This window comes from Fundulus heteroclitus, chromosome 8, assembly GCF_011125445.2.
Source record: "Fundulus heteroclitus isolate FHET01 chromosome 8, MU-UCD_Fhet_4.1, whole genome shotgun sequence".
Classification (NCBI taxonomy): domain Eukaryota; kingdom Metazoa; phylum Chordata; class Actinopteri; order Cyprinodontiformes; family Fundulidae; genus Fundulus; species Fundulus heteroclitus.
In genome coordinates, this window is record NC_046368.1 from 19367811 (window position 1) to 19384864 (window position 17054).

The 17054-nt window shown below is 39.3% G+C and overlaps 1 protein-coding gene across 2 annotated transcripts in view; it reads right to left on the minus strand.

Annotated features, from left to right (window-relative positions):
- Positions 1-5949: 5949 nt before the first annotated feature.
- Positions 5950-17054, minus strand: part of ccbe1 (collagen and calcium binding EGF domains 1) — a 57752-nt gene continuing 46647 nt past the window's right edge. For both annotated transcript variants that reach the window (XM_012868944.3, XM_012868943.3), the window contains exons 8-11: positions 16418-16548; positions 13876-13911; positions 8318-8353; positions 5950-6965 (exon numbers count right to left, since the gene is read on the minus strand). In XM_012868944.3, the coding sequence (XP_012724398.2) occupies positions 6696-6965; positions 8318-8353; positions 13876-13911; positions 16418-16548 (473 nt within the window). In that variant the 3' untranslated portion in view covers positions 5950-6695. The remainder of the gene's footprint in view (positions 6966-8317; positions 8354-13875; positions 13912-16417; positions 16549-17054) is intronic.

Here is a 17054-nt window from a genome sequence, read left to right on the forward strand (position 1 = left end):
CTGAGAGTTTTATCATACCATACATGACAAAACTCAATGATTCCTGTTTTATCATCAGGTAGTTTTACCTGAGATTTAGTGGTAGTGAACCAGCCTTAACAAATAAGGTGCGTCTATTTGTTCTTTGAGGGATTAGGGCATATTAGGATGTTTGTATTACCAATGTCACATCAGGGGGAAAGGGAGAGTGGCTCGTCACCCCCCGGGGTGATATTGTGGATTAGTTAAACGAAGCCTGTCGCATCGTGGTGTTCAGCAGGCACAAAGAAAACCTGCGTTACATCGGCATGAATGGCGAGCGTTAAGGTAACGGCATGCGAGCACCCGAGCTCTTATGTTTTGTCAGCTCTCCTCTCCGGGATCACAAAGACGTGCCAGAAATTAACATATAGTGAGAGACACTTTCATTCGTTTTTTAGCAGCATTAGACTTGACAAACCTGCTTTCATATGTTTTCAACTTGTTCACGTTTGAACATGTTGCAAGCACAAACTTTGATATTTCATTGTGGATTTCTGAAAATCTGAAGTGTGCTGTGAATTTGCATTTTCATTCTTTGAGATAAAGCGTTGTAGAAATGTGCTTCGCTGCAAGATTTTTGGGGCTATATCTCTACCAGCTTTGCACTTCTAGACACTGAAAGTTTCACCCGTTTTTTTTTTTCTCATTATGACTCGAGCTGCAGTCAGATTGAATGGTGTCTTTGAATAGCAGTTTTCGGCCCTCATCAAAGACTCTCAGTTGTTTTTCTTTATTTTATTTTGCCCTTCTAACGCGTAGATATGCTTTAATCCAAATTACCTTGTAGCTCTGTCTGTATGTTAGGTCATTGTCACTGACTGCCTGCTTTTCTTCCCAGGACTTCACCTCACAGCTCTCAGTCACCACCCACCCCCTTCCTTTCAGAAGTCTGATGAAGAGGACGCTCAGGGTTGTCCGTAACTTTATTCATTTTATGAAGAATCTATCTTTGCACAGTCGTCTCCAGAGGTTCTAGAAGGGTGTTTGATTTCTGCTTACTTTAATTTCAGCTTCCTGTCCATCTCTGATGCACCCAACGACTGCAGAGTCATCTGAGTATTTCTGCAGATGAAAGAAGTCTGAGGTGTAAAGAGTGAAAAGGAAAGGCGAGAGTACAGTCCCCTGTGGTGCTCCTGTGCTGCTCCCTACCTGGTTAGACACACAGCCTTTCAATTGTTTAATTTTTTTTATTTCTTTGGAGGTACAAGCCCTGCCCTTGTCCTAACATTTTTGTAATGTATATGTCGATGACTAAGGTTTAAATGTTACTGAATTGAACTATGTGATCTAATGCTGCATTTAATGCTAACTTTCGCATTCTGTTAGGGGAGTGAGTCCGGGCTTTTGATTAGTGTATGTGCACATGCAAGACTTTTTTCTGTTATACAAGAAGTGTGGCCTTTACTAAATGCTTGAATTTTTAATATTTGTTGACCTTAAACACCTGGTCTGGGGACGACAGTTGAAAATGAGCTTTGTAGCCAATACTGACACATTTACAGAAATGTTCATTAATGTGTACTGTTCCTGTTAAATAAAGGATTTCAATCTCACAAACTATGGTCTCTTTTTCAGGTAGTCTTTGATCCAGGTGATTGTTGAGGCCTCCATCTGCGTGTTCTGGGGTTTCCGACAAAGCAAATCAGACTGAACTGCATTAAATGCACAGTAGAAATCAAAGAACACGATCCTCACAGCGCTGTCAGCCTTGTCTAAATGACAGAGGGTTTGTTGAAGCAGGTGTATGAAGGAGTTTTCACCTCCAACTCCACAGCGATGATCTAACTGCAAGGGGTTCTGATAGCTGCTTGTTTGAGTCTCTTTAAGACCTTCATGATGTGGGATGCCAGGGGAACAGGTCCATAGTGATTTACGGCTGATGAGTGGGTTTTCTGTGGTACGGAACAATGCAGGAGGTTTTCCACGACACTGGAACCTTCTTTTTGGTCAGACTAAGGTTGAAGAGGTGCTGCAGAATCCCAGAGAGCCGCTCTGCACAAACCTTCAGGACTCTGAGGTAGACACCATCTGGACCTGGAGCCTTGTTCCGGCTGCCCCTTCACCTGACTTCTAGAGAAAGAAAGGGGAAGGGGGAGGCAACGGGAACGATGATGCGGTTTGTTCACTAATTCTTTCCAGCAAACCTCTGAGGTTTGGTAGAAAAAAAATTTCAATCACAAATCAGCTGGATTACCTAAATAAAATGCAAAGTGATTGTGTTTGCTGATAAAGTGACTACCGTAGGCCAACGGGTTGACTGGATTTTCTTCAGGGGTATCAAAATAAAGGTGGCAGAATATAAATGCACGCCACACTATTAAAAGCTTTTTGTAAAGATACATGAAACCCATACTTTAATTGTGTCCCCCCTTCACAATTAAACCCTTCTTTGCCTCATCATGTAGTATTCTTGTAAAATATGTTAAAAGTCTATTGCTGGATGTCTAAGAGGATTGAAAGCCTTAGCAAGGAACTGTACAGATTTGATTATGATCAGGAATCTGTAATGATGATTGTATTCCATGGCTATATGGAGGCTTGCTGCTGTAATATTTGCTGGCTCAGTTCTGTGCACATAGCCCCCATACTCACCCCCGAACAATGCTCAAGGACAAAACCTTTATTTCGCATTGCTTCAACACGGCGCACTGTGGTCCAAGCAAGAGAGGGCACTTGTTGTACCCTGAGGACTTTGCCACATTCATTGGAGGAGCAGCCCTCTCTCATTATTAGCAGACACACTAAACGATGGACTCCAAACAATACCCAACAGATCCCTTTATGCGCACAAGTGCTCGGCGTTGCTGCAACCACTGGGTGCCCTCCACCGCTCCCTCTCCTTTTTAGATACCTGCACATAAGTGAAAGATGTGGGCGACACAAAAGCTATCCTCAACTTTCCTTTGCGTCCTTTCTGAGAGACAGGCCCATTTTAAAGCTCTTATTTGTGCAAAGCCTCTCATTAACTCCGCTCATGCTGCCTCCCTCAGCTTGCCATCGCTTAAGTGCTGGGTGTTGTAAAAAAGCTACCAATTAGTCACTCATCAGCTCCAATTAGAGGAGACAAAGCCTGAGTAAAGATAACTCAATGAGAGGCAGAGTGTGTGCTTCTGTGTGTGTCTGCGCACATGTGCGTGGCCCGGGGGCCGGCACAACATCGTTTTTAATCAGCGAAGAACTTGTTGCCATTCAGGGGTGACCCATTGCGGCGCAGGGCCATTCACTCTCCGGGGCTCCTCAGCGGACCCTTTTCTCTGGGCCAAGTGTTGTTATGCTGGGAAGACAGGCCCCCCAGGAGTCCCAGAAAGAGAGCCATTCAGTCCCCTCTACCTGTTTGCGGCATGTAAAGCACTCAGGCCCGGGCCGATCTCTCAGCATTGTCCCCGTCGCTCTCAATACTTCCTTAAACTTAGGCCTCATCAAGAGGAGGCCTTTTCAGAGAAGGGGAATAGGGGATGTATGTTAAGGGGGTGTCTTTCACCTCATTAGAATTGAATTTGCACTGTCTTGTAATTACGTTGAAGGGCAACAATGTATTTTTTTTTTTTACCTCCATCATAATCTTCGCTGAATAGAAGATTTTTTGGGGCAGTTAATTTGCTGCCCACACTAACGCATTAATTAATGAATTGGGTAACACTAATTTTCTCTACCCTGTGTCCCCCCCCCCCCCTCCATCTATTTTCAACTGTTCTGGGCAGCCGTTTCTAATAAAATTACCTCATTAGGGCCTCTGTGGCAGCACAGTAACTTCCTCATTCATTTGCTATGAAACATTTTCCACGCAAGTGTGTGTGTGTGTGTGTGTACCCGTTCAGCGCTGCATCTTTTTGTGGGTAGTTCTAAATAATGAAGGGGACGGGCAGGGAGATATAATTAGAGACAAGGGGGCACTTCAGAAAATAGTTGAATTCATTTAAGGCTCCTCTTTGTTTGTTGGTGATTAATTATTTCCAGAAGGGATTTCATAGACGTGCATTGCCTTGTTCTTCTTGATCCACTGGACATGACTAGCTGAAAGAAGCAATGTCAATGTACAGTAGAGTTTATTATAGGTGGCCTCTAAAGAATAGCCTTTTTGACGTGCTTTGTTATTGCCTGCCTGTCTATACAGAAACTCCGAATTTAAACTAAAAACTGAAAAGTTCCTAAATTTGGTTTTGCGTTTTTCCCATTGGTATCGACGATGACGAAGGAGGGTTGATTGGTACAACTTTATGCAGGGGCTGTAGATATTACCGTTAAGGCTATACTAGTATTTAAAATATGATGAATATAATTCATTTATTCCAGGGGGAAAAAAAACTGCTTAAAACAATTACTCCAACAAAGACAAATCTGTTTCTGAGTGAGCTTTTTGTTTATGGCCATCTGGGAGCGTGAGTTCTTAAATAAACAAGAAAACAGTCACTTATCCCATGGGAAGAGTTTCCCCTCAGAGCTCCAGTTATAGTTGGGTTTTAATTATCATATCGCGCCTCTTTGGGATCTGCACTGCAAAGTTTAACACGTTTATTTTGCTCCATTTCCCACAATCTACCCAAAGGGCTGGAGTCACAATGTCTGAGAGAGTGATCTGGAGAAGGCTGCCATCTAGTGGTCTTAAAAGGGATGAACATCGTTTCAGTGCGGCTTTGGGTAAATTGACCATCCTTTTCAAGAGGAAAACAGAACATTGTATGAAGTGTTTCCAGCTTTCTTTGCAGTTTCAAGCATACAGTTTATACTAGGCAATGGTGGAACATTTAGGTTTACCTTGAATCACTGAAATAATCTTTGGTTGTATAGCTTCCTGAGAACTGCGTCCCATCTGTGTTACATGGGGTCGACCAACTCCTGGCATCTGTGAACCGGTATAGCATCCTGGGAAGATTGGAAAACCTTTGCCCAATCCTCTGCATTTCTGGGTTTTCCATCAGAAACAGTATGTTTAATGTCACCTCACAAGTTTTCTATTTGATTAAAGTCGGCGGAGTGGTCTGGCCTTTCCATAATGCTAATCTTGTTGGTTTGCTAACTTTAACTTAGTGTTTAAACACTTTTCCACCTCAGCAGAAGGCAACATGACCTCTCAAAGTATTTGGATTTCAACTGATCAATGATCCCTGGTATATCCCCTCTTCAACAATGAGCCTTTTAACAACGTTTCTTTTAAAAATGGCTCCACATAGGCATCTTCTAATTGTATTGCCCACCAGCAACTTTAGATCAAATCTGAACACGCTGCATCTGATCATTGCCTTTGCTTTGCCTACAGTCTTTTGAGTTTACTGCTTTTCCTCCACTTCTTTCAGGTTTCAGTTTTAAGCCATTTGATAAAATTTGTTCTAGTTAGATGTAATCTCAATAGCAAAGTAATCACAGAATTGGCAGCAATCAAAACATTATCTACCTATTGACTGATTGACATAGCATATTTGGTTATTGTGACGCTGTCAGGAATGAAAGCAAAAATCCTATAGAGAGACAGCTAACAGGAAGACAGCAGATCACAGTCAAACAGGCTGGCACCAAATGTGCTGCTTTAGAATAACATTAACAGGTAAGCTTCTAAATCAGTAAATGTTTTATTAGCTGTACCTTGTAAATTACATTAAAATCTCTCACACATGAAAGAAAATTGCCCCGCAGCAACCAGCAACATCTAATAATGTCATAATTGACTGTTTAAAATGGATAAAGCCATTCAAGACTCTTAATGGAGTCTTTGTAAAGTCACCTTCAACCTCTAAATGTGTTTTAAAACCTCCGCGTAATGTCTCCCTCTAGTGGAGAAAACTATTCAAACATGTTTGAAAATGTCAGCTGAGCTTTAATGAGCTAACCACATATCCTGCCTTATATTAGACAATAACGCTGTTTTATCGTTTGCTACTTCTCTCCATTTCAGAGCCATTTCTCAACTAAACAGAGAACTGAGTCACAATATTATATGTCTGCACCAATTAACATCTTTTTATTTGAGTAATCCACTTTTATCCACACATTAAAATACCAGGTGCTAGCTTGCTTGTCCCACTACAAGCAAAGCTAACTATTTTAACATGGCATTTATTGTTTTTATACTAAAAAGCAAAGGTGGTACATTCCCTAATTCATATTCAAGTTTTTTCAAGCATACAGTAAAGACTTTTCTAAACTGAGCATGTTTTTGGCAGACGTGGGCGTTTTTCTAATACTTGAACAAAAAAAGAAAATGAAAAAAGAAACAAGAGCTACACAAAACTGAAAAACACACTACATTTTAACACAATTGTTCAGACTGCAAATAACCTTAATGTGCACATAAATATTGCCGATTGTCAGTCAAAGGATAAGTAACAGAGCAGTGCTGCCACTTTCCAATTATTTGTGCCTTGGTAATTAAAACTACAGTCTGGTCTTTTGTGGAGGAGGGCATTAGAGCCACTTTAATAAGTTCTAGTGCTTTACTGCATCATGTAAAATTATGTGTCAATGCATATTGTGTTGCTCTATATCTCATAATTTACAATTAAAAATACACAAATACAAAGTTTACTGACATTTGTTAAAAGACACAATATTTTATGTGTTATAAAAAAATAAACATCTGTAATAAAACAGCATAAAATATGTTCTTAAAAATCCATTAAATATAAAAGCAAACCACTTCAATATTTACACCTGAAAGTATTCAAAACCACCCTTCATTATCAGGCAGATCGCTTTGCTCTCTCTCGTCCTGATTTTCTCTTCTTGTTCCTTTTGGACCATCGGCCTGCTTGAGATGGAGGTTCCTTATAGTCCTCCCCTGATCCTGTGTCCAAACTGTCCGCTGTGTCCCTCCAGCTGTCTGGCGCCAAAGGAATGTCCTCCTCCAGAGAGAGCACTGACCGACCGTACACCTTGCTCTGCAAGTCAGCGATGTCGTTGCGGATATCTGCCATCAGCAGAAGCAGGAAATCAAAGGATCCCGGAGGCCCCTGGGACATTAGCAAAACAGAGGAAGATAAGAATCCTTTATGGTCTTTATAAATATTAAAATTAATCTAAGATCCCTTTTAAGTAATTGTTACGACCCCTTGTGGTGAGCTTGGGCATTTACCTTTCTTGCACCACTAATTACTGAGATGAGACACTTGTGGACCCGGTAAATCACTTGTCCTCAACTTTTTTTTTTTAAACCCTGGGTGCCAACTAATCTCTCTCTGCTCTCATCCACAGGTATGCTGCTGCCTTTTTGCTTTGTAGACACACTGCAACTCTTCCACATCCATTCTCCACTCACGCAAGTCACACACCACTGATTTTACTGACTTCCTCGTTTCATATTGACAGTTTTGGTTTTAACCTTAGTGTGATAAAAACCTTAAATATGGTGTGTCTCCCTTTTTGTTATGGCCTTTGAGCCAGGTCATAACAGTAATCATTTACTAAGTACAAAATTTACTTTCTTGTGATTTGGATTTACTTTCTATACCTATTTATTTAATTTTTTAAGAGAAAGATAATTTATGATAATGTGTTATCACCATTTCTTTTAATCAAAACTGGATGCTGTCTAAAACGTTGCTGGTTAATTTAGTTTACACTGTTAAGTTATGCAGCAATGATGCACTGGACAAGTCTCTCCTTTGCGCCCAATGGCTACTTTTTTTAGTTTTCAGAAATGTGCAATCAGTGTAGAATAATTCCGTATAGCTGTTTAAATTCCAGTTTTCACGCTCTCCCCAATTTAAGGGGATCCTACTACTAACAAAACATTGCACAAGCTGTATTTAGTATTTCATAAATAGAATAGAGGTTCTATAAAACTAACACTGTTCTATAAAGTACCTATTTTCAGTGCAGGCCAATGAAGTTTAGGTCTGAAAAGTACTTTAGGTTTTGGATGAAAGATAATCTAAACTACTACAGATTCCTTTGAAAATAGCCCTTTAATTTAACGCCTAACAGAAATCTACTTATTAGGTACTAACCTCACTGCCTTTAGCCTCCGGTAGTGTACAGTAATATTTCTTGAAGCGCTAACATGATAACAGCAGGGGCCAGGGCACCCAATTCCGACTGATTGGACATCCAAGTAAGCAACAGAAAACTCATTCGATGCCAATTTCATAATTTTTTTTCCCCTCCAATGTTCAAGCATTTCCCCGATGTTATTGCGCCCTGGGCTCTGAGTTGCATCCTGTAGCCCTGTTGGCTATTGTCAGCCGTCTTGCCCAAGTTTCTTTGTTTCTTGATTTAATGACAGTCGTAGCCTAATTTGTTTTAATATAAATAAAAGTAGCATTTTAGAATAGTGTATCATCAGCATGAAAAGTGTTATTCTTACTGGTGGTCCAGCAGGCCCGGGAGCTCCTCTCTCCCCCTGGGGAAACAAAACAAATATTTAGTTTAGTTGAATTACAGTGGAGAAAAGAGGGGGTGGGGGTGTTGCATGAGAGGATGTCATAATATTGTGTTCAGGAAACTATTCAGGGAGCCAGAAAGGGGAATATAAAACAATGCCCTAGATGGGAGAGACGCCACAAATGCAGCAAATATTACAAATAGGAAAAAAAAAAAGTAAGAAATTGCCCACATATTGTTTGTATTCCTGTTGTGACCAGGCTGAAAACGTCAACAGGTTTATCTAAAAGTTAAAAACGGAGCTGGTGCATGAGCCGCTGTTTCTTTTAAGCATAAAGCCTGAAATAATGAAACAATGACACAAAAATAAACTAATTTTATAGAGACTGTTTCATTCACGTGATTCAAAAATTAATTGTATGTGTAAACTTCCAGGAGGGTACTGAAATCCATTAGGATTCCTTGTTTTTAGGTCTCTAGGGTAAAGGTGAAAACCAGCACATTGCATTTTTTAACTGAACATGCACCTTGAATTTTTTTTATTATTATTTTTCCACAAACTTATCTAACTTTGGGTAATTATTTAATAAATAGTAATAAATATTGTGAATGGTTGTGTATAGCTTTATAAACATGCTATTATGTGGGTGAGGAATCTTTTCTGCTGATGCCTGTTGAAAGCCTTTCTACAGTTTTTACAGCTGCACCACAACAGTATAGCTATGTGGTCATGTTTTGAACAAGAAGCTGAAACACTAGTAATTAAATTTTATGATATTCAACACAAGTTTATAAAGCAGAACAATGCTTTTCATCAGTTTTCTTGATTAGCTGCAGACGCATTCAAACATGTTATCAGACAAAACATTAACAAGTCACTGCAAGTCAAGAGAGTGTGCTAATATTATACTAATAAGTGTTTACCACTTCAGCAAAGTACTCCAGATTAACTCATAATCAGCCGCAACAAGACATGTTTCTTAAAAACTATAGATGTGTGTGTCGAGCCAAATACTGGATATGGTTAGAAACAAAGGACAAAGCTTTGTGTGTTTCAGGTGACAGGTTGTTAGGCTATCATAGCAGCATTTTTAACCAAGTTAGCCCCGTGTTGGATCTACATGTTGAGGCTGACCTGCAGAAACTTTGGCTTGGAGAAAATTTATGTGGGAAATAACAGAAAATAGAGTCTGTGCAGTCCTGAAATTCATTGGTGAATGACTGAAGTCTGATGTTATTACAATAATTAATCTAGACTATGGGAAAGCAATTATATGCAATGTGTTATTTTGCTTCATTTAGCCTACATAGAATAGATTACTGCCAAATGTTGGCCTCAGACTTGGTAAAAAAAAGAAGCTAATTTATACTTTGATTGTTTTCGAGTGTTAAGGATCATGAATACAAAATCCTGATTCAAAAATCCCCCCCCCCAAAAAAAAAAACAACCAAAAAAATGTGTAAAATATCTTAAACCTTAGCACAAAAAGAAGCTATACTTTCTTTTTAACATGCTTCCTTGAAAGCCTCTAGACACATTGTACTGTGATTAGATAGACCACAGTCACCAGTAAGCTACAAGTAATTTACTGTATAACCTATTCTTCAGTTATTTTGGTGGAGCTTAATTTTGCCAGTCACACCTCAGAACATTTCCAGGCACCGTCTACACTTTGTTGACAGGATTGAGGTCAAACATGTAGAAATGTTGTTTCAAGACCTTAACTTTGGCTGCTTTATGCATTACACAATCGGTTTTGATGTCTGTTTGGGATTATTGTCCTGCCGGAGTCCCAGTTCTGTACAAGTTTCAACCATGATAGTCTGAAGTTATGCCAAGTGTTGGAAGCCATGAGCCAGTCCCTCCTCTTTAATTATTCCATCAACTTTGGGCAATCTACCAACTCCACTGGCGGCAAAGCATACCCAGAGGAAGATACTTCCAGTAAAATATTTACCAGTCGCATGGTGAATATTACTGATGTTGAAAGATAGGTTTTTACTTCTTTATGATGTGAAGATTAGTTCAGCTTAAAATTGCTGGCTTTTATTTTTATTAGATAATAACCTTTAAAATATGATTGGTAAACATGTTTTGACCCATTAAACTAAATTAGGGTCTTCTTTTACTGTCATTTAATTATTTCAACACCTCTGCTTGAAGTGCTAAGACCCAAGCTCAGTTCAGTGCAAGCGTAACCCAATATGCGATTTACATCCTCTCCAGTTCCAACAGCAAGGTCTAAATATTTGACTAAAAGCAATCCATCACTCTAGTGTTGCTTTTTAAATTCATTTCCTTACTTAATTTTGTTTTCTAGCACTATAGCGTCTTTAGAGTTGATGTTGGGTGCTTATTGAATGGAAATGGCAGGCACTGTGTTACAATGCAGTTATAGTGTGTGATAGATGATGGCCAGAGTCTGTATAGCGTACCAACTATGTGCCGTGTCCTCTACATTTCTTTGAGACAAAGTGCAATGAGCAGTCTAGTGTATGACTAATAGTTGTCCTGTCTGTGGCTCCGCCAGTCTCTTGGCTGCTTCTCTGAAAAATGCTCGGATTGCACGGCCTGTCAAGTTTAGATGTTCAACCATGTCTGAGTAGGTTTGCTGCTTTGTCAGCCTCTTTTGACTGTTTTTTTTAAACAGTGCCCAATGAGATGTTCAAAGCAAATATTGTGTATAACATAACCATGCGTTAATTCCATCCACAACTTTTTTGCCAACCTCTCTGCTGCTATTTGTTCAAGCAACAAACCCCTGAGACCTTCAAAAAAGAGGGGCATTAGTAACGATATGAAACTACACAAGGGTGAATTGCATTTAATTACTAGAACCAATTTTGTTGACTTCTTAAGGCATTTAGTTACAGGTTTTATCATAAAAAAGTAATGCATGACAAATGTTTTAAAATTTCATTTCTAAAACTGTTTAAAAATATCTACCATCTTCCCTCCACCTCACAATTTTTCACTCCTTGTTGTCATTTAGAATACAAATAAGCTAAACTGATGTTTTTGGTTGAAGTGTGACAAAATGTGAAAAGTGTTTTCCACAGCATCAGGGAAACATGGAATTGTGATGCTACTGCTTAAGGTTGTGATGGTGATAGAGACAAATTTACCCACATTTTACAAACTCTTTTCTTTTTTTTCCATTTATACAAGGTTCCCACCAGTTTCTGAGCTTTAGCATCTCAGCTGCTTAAAATATACAGTATGTTTGGCATGTAGAACGTGAATGCATGAGACTTGAAATATAAAATCCAACCAGGATTATGTCAAGTAAAAGAAAAAGTATCAATACAACATTAATCCCATTAATACAAATAATCAGTGTAGTTATGTACTAGGTATTGCTAGATATTATTCCTTTAGAACATATAAGGAAAAATGTCCCAAAAAGCAAACTTCTTTTCCACACTCAATTTTAATTTTTTCATACTTATACAGGCCTGGAAACCTAATGTGAAATCTTAAAATCACTGCATATTAGGATTTTAAATGTGCAAACTACAATTATAAATGCAGAAGAAATTCACATATTGTGAAGGCCTTTAAATCTTAATATTTTAATTTGAGCTTAAACATTAATTTCTCACACTATGGATTGAATACATTAAAGGACTTAGGTGGACCTTTTTTTCATTCATAGAGTACCTTGGCACACTCTCGGTAAACATGGGATGTTTGTGTGGATAGACTGGAGAATGATGATAATCTGCCTCACCGTGTTACAAATTCAAGCCATCTGCCAAAACACTTGCAACCTCACTATGACCCTGAGCTACCAACAGTGTTCCTATGCTGCCTGGAAGAGTACAGAATTAGCTATTTTTAGTTTTCATATCGTTCTAGTTTGCTAAGAGACATGTTATCTATCATTTGTCCCAGTGCCACAAAGCAACGTTTTAAAAAAATACAATTACAGCAGCACATTAAATTGTGGTACATTAGGTGAAGCCTTGAACTGAGAAGAGCCAGCTCAGGTAGTTCAGATAATTTTAATAAAATCTCACCTAAAGTGGGCCTGAAAAAGACAGCAATATGATTTTAATGTGTTAAAGACACTTGTTTTCATGAGCAGGACTGCTTCTTTCTGTAATTAGATGCCACACATTAAAGACATTTGCATACAAGCCATAATGTTCAAAACAGATTGCGACAAAGAGATACAATCTGTATTGTAGTTTATTAGTCTATTACTTAACAATAGGCTAAGTGTTGTTTATAATACTTGACATTAGGCTTTTCACACACAAAGTAGAAAAAAACATGCATCTTGAAAAATTGGCCATGTCCCCTTGGCCAGCCTTATTAACCTTTTATAAAAATCACATAACCTTCAGGTATCTGAAGGTCCTACTCCTGTGGGTACCAGCATGGCACAATTATGCCAGCGGAACCAGAAGCAACGAGTTTCATGATAAATGTAGAGCCCACTCAGGACATTGTAAAGAAACTTTGGTCATTTTTCTCATCTAAGACAACGATGAGTCTGTACACAGACAGGATGGTGGAGTGGCAGGTCCACTGGTGAGGTCAGAACCATCTGAAGCTTAACCTGCTCAAGATTGTGGAGTTGACGGTGGACTTTTGGAGAACATCTCTTCATGATGGGGGTGGAGTTGTGGTGCATATCTCCAGAGGTCTTTGGGTGTGAGGCGGACAGGTTGCCAGTCCGTCACAGGGCAACACAGAGACATGCAGGCCAAACAACAATGCATGCACACTATCACATCAGGGGGAAATGTAGCGTGACATATCAACCCAACAGTCATGTTTTTGGACTGGGGGAGGAAGCCAGAGTACCCGGAGAGAACCCACACATGCACAGGGAGAACATGCAAACTCCATGCAGAAAGACCCCAGGTTGAACCCAGGACCTTCTTGCTGCAAGGCAACAGCGCTACCAATCCAACCATGTCTATTTATGCATATTTATAAAAAAAAAAGTTTTTAAATGGTAAATCTTTTGTATATGTATATTTATGTCTTCATAGAGAGAAACAAAGTTGAACCAAAGTCAAATTCCTTGTTTTTTGGGCACAGACTTGACAAATTAAGCTAGTCCTGTTTCTGAAGATGATACCTTTATTCAGCAAAACTCACCCATACATTTATTGGGTTCATAGATTACACAACAGTTTGGTTCGATTCACTTGTATCAACTTGTGGTAAAGTTTTTGTCTGCAGACCAAAACTTTGCCCGGGCAAACATTTAGCTGAGATTTTGCAACATTCTGGCACTGTTTTGTGCTTCTCATACCGTACAGTTCTGCAGATTCTGGATTAATAATTAGAGATAATTGTGTGTCAGTTGAGTGATTTGGTTTTGGCAAGCCTGTCCAGTATATTCATAAGGATGGGTTTCTCCAATTGTAAAATATAACACAACAAACCAATTATAGAGATACTTAGTGCCAAAACGTTCTGTACTGTTTAGTCAATATAATGAACAGGCTCACTTTTGTTTAGAACGGTATAGTTCCTGCTGAAAAGCTAAAAATATAAGATTACTACATAGCGTCTGATCTTACCTTTAGGCCATCTCTCCCTGGTGCTCCTGGGGAACCCTTTCAAGAAAAAAAATAGAAGATACATAAACATTATTTTAGGCATATTTGACCAAAATCCCTGGTTTCTGGAGGTGACTAAGTCTCACTAATGTAGATTTAATATTCCCATGCCTGATAAAAGAACATTTTTGTTAGATAAATGGACACAATCTTGCAAACCACAAAAACTGTAAGCTCCATTATGATCCTCTGAGAGAGATTGACTTAGGGCCTCAGGACTTTCCTGAGTGACTTCAGATCAATGGCAGGGCCTGCTTTGATGTCTTCCTTGGAATAATTATCTTCAAAGACTTGTGAACATATTGCACAGGGAGAAATGCCAATATTCAGTCAATTACATAGCCTGAGAGCCACACATTAATCATGCCTAAAATCCTTGCATGCAGTCAACCACATGTGACCTGATGTCCAAAACCTCATAGCAGCGCAACACCCTTTCAGTCTCACCTCACCAACATGTGGACTGATTAACTGTATAAACAGGCTGGAAGTATGAGGGGCCGTGATTGAAACGCACATCTAACTGTTACACAAGCAAATACCCACACTTGCAAAGCAATAGATTACGTTTTACTATGAAAACACAGGTCCTGACTTCATGGAATGGTTCTGTGCAGCTTCTGATATGACCGATTGGAGGTGTTGATGTCCTGATTTAACCAACAACGAAATGAGACAGCAGACAGCACGGGAGCTTTAAAAGGCAGAAACGTGCCTGGGTGGCGATATCCTCCACGTTCTTGATTAATAATCCCCACCTCAACACCAACGGTTTGCACCAGGAGGCGAGAGTGAGCGCTGCAAATTGTGCAAACCAAAGAAAACATCGGAAGCTGTGAATGAATTGGGTCTGTTGTTATTACCATCACCATGTGTCATCCTTTCTAACCTAGCAGAAATGAGGGTCAAAAAAAGACAGCGTATTTTCTTACTCTCCCCTGCGTCTGTCTCACAATGCAGGATTGCTGAATTATTTGAATTTGTTTGGTTAGTAAAGCCCACACGCCAGCAGAATCTGTTTTTACAGACAAAGATGGAAATGAATTTCTTTTTTTTGAGACAACTAAGAGTGTGTCGTAAGTCAATGCAGATTTGTGCAGGTCAACCAACAGAAACCTCTCAGAACTGGTCTTTTACAGGAACGAAGGGATTCCCCATCTGTATAACTGACCTTGTAGTTATTGTGTTTTTGGTCCCACTTAGGACAAAAACCCAAACTGTCACTGATAGCTGAGAAGAAACTGACGAGGATGATCAAAAATCAAAGCTGGATCCAAGAAATACAAACCAGACTAACCATAATTTCACCAACATTTTGTTGTGTGCTTAAACTTGTGAGGTTGTGCCAGAATATCCACACAAAAAAAAGGGAGAGACACTTTCGACCAAAGTGGTTCCTGCAGTGATTTGGATAAAAAATCTGAGTTGGAAGCACTTTTTATCTACTAAATAATTCTATTTTGGGTGTCTACCAAACATTGCATCCAAGTTTTTTTTTTTTTTTAATGTTGCACACATTGATATTGCCATGATGATTCTCATGATAGAAGAACAACCTTTTGCTGAAAGTGGAAATAAATAGGAATAAGTAGGAATGGAGGCAAGGTTAGGGAGACAAACCAGATCAAAGCTAAATAATATCTCAAATGCAATCATCATCAGAAAATCAGCTTGTCCAATATCTGAATTGCAAAGGACTACTGGAATGCAATATGCCATGCTCTTTGCATGCAAATTATATACTTATGCTGGTCTGATGGCCTTCCACTGCCTTTAATGTTCAAACCTGATATAGTTACATTTTAGTGACCAGGATAAAGTATCTTACAAAAAGCGGTAACATTGATGATGAAATGCCCCATCTTAATATTCAGTAATAAAATCAAAATTGTGTGTTTTCTTTAACCCTGAGCAAGTGCAGAATTAACTTTGCATGATCTGAGGTTTGACCCCAACATAAAGCAGTAGAACAGCATGACCACACTGATAACCTCTACTCTCCTGCTGTATATTGTTTTCCTCTTCAAAACTATAATTTTACACTTCTGACTTCTTTTGTTGCCATGGTGACATTCAATTTGCAGATTTTAAGATCCCAGAATGGCACAATTTGCAGCAACAATAACACATTCTCGATTAGAAGTTGTGAAAGCTATTATGAATTGCCCAAACCATTAACAAAAACAGGCAGGCCTGCTATTAAGAAGTAACTGTTGTTTGCTGGAAAAACTAATTAGATGAACAATCAGATATGAGAAAACAAGGTTCTGGTTGGTCTAGCAGAATAATCAGAGGGTCTGCTGCTAGAATCTAACACCAAGTAGTTTTTATAGGCTGCGTATCGGAGCTTCAAAGATGTACAACTACCATGCCTGAGAAAAAGAACCTCATGGACTGTCATACAACAAATTGTATAACAAAGATGGAAGCAGAGCTAGAAGTGTGTTTAATTAAGACATACAGATTTACTGTAGATGAACAAAAACATTTACTAGAAACTGACCACAGGTCCTCGAGGGCCACGTTTGATGTGGTACAGATCTGGTGTTGGTCCAATTGGTCCCATCAAGCCCCTGGGACCAGGTGGACCAGGAGGCCCCACCGATCCCGTAGGCCCCACTGGTCCTGTATCTCCTAGAATAAGGGCAGAAATAAATATAGTTTCTCAGCCTATTGTTTTGGATACTTCTTATGAATGGAATGTAAAATAGCCCCAACACTGGCAAGGTCACCCAGTACACTTTGTTGTAGACTAAAACGTGTCAATCATCTATGATTTTCTTTTTATCTTGAAGGCCTAATCTCTTCCATCCCTCCAGGGTCACCACCTCCTTTAAATACATGATGATAACCTTTGTTATGAGGCTGGAGGTAAAGAGGTTGAGAGATGGCCCTTCTGTGGGAAGGCCACCTTATCAAGTATCTGAACCTCACATTGCACACAGTTGTGTGCCTCAGTAAATTTCTTAGCAAAAAAAAACATCTGACAAATAAATGTTGTGAAATCAACATCTCTTCACCAAGGGAAGGTTCTAAAACTGATCATTTTCCTCTGTGATACTTGGTATCTGTTGATTTTGGCATTTGCTCAGTCACAGAGAGGCAGAACAGACCTTCTCTCTTCATTTTTACCACCTGAA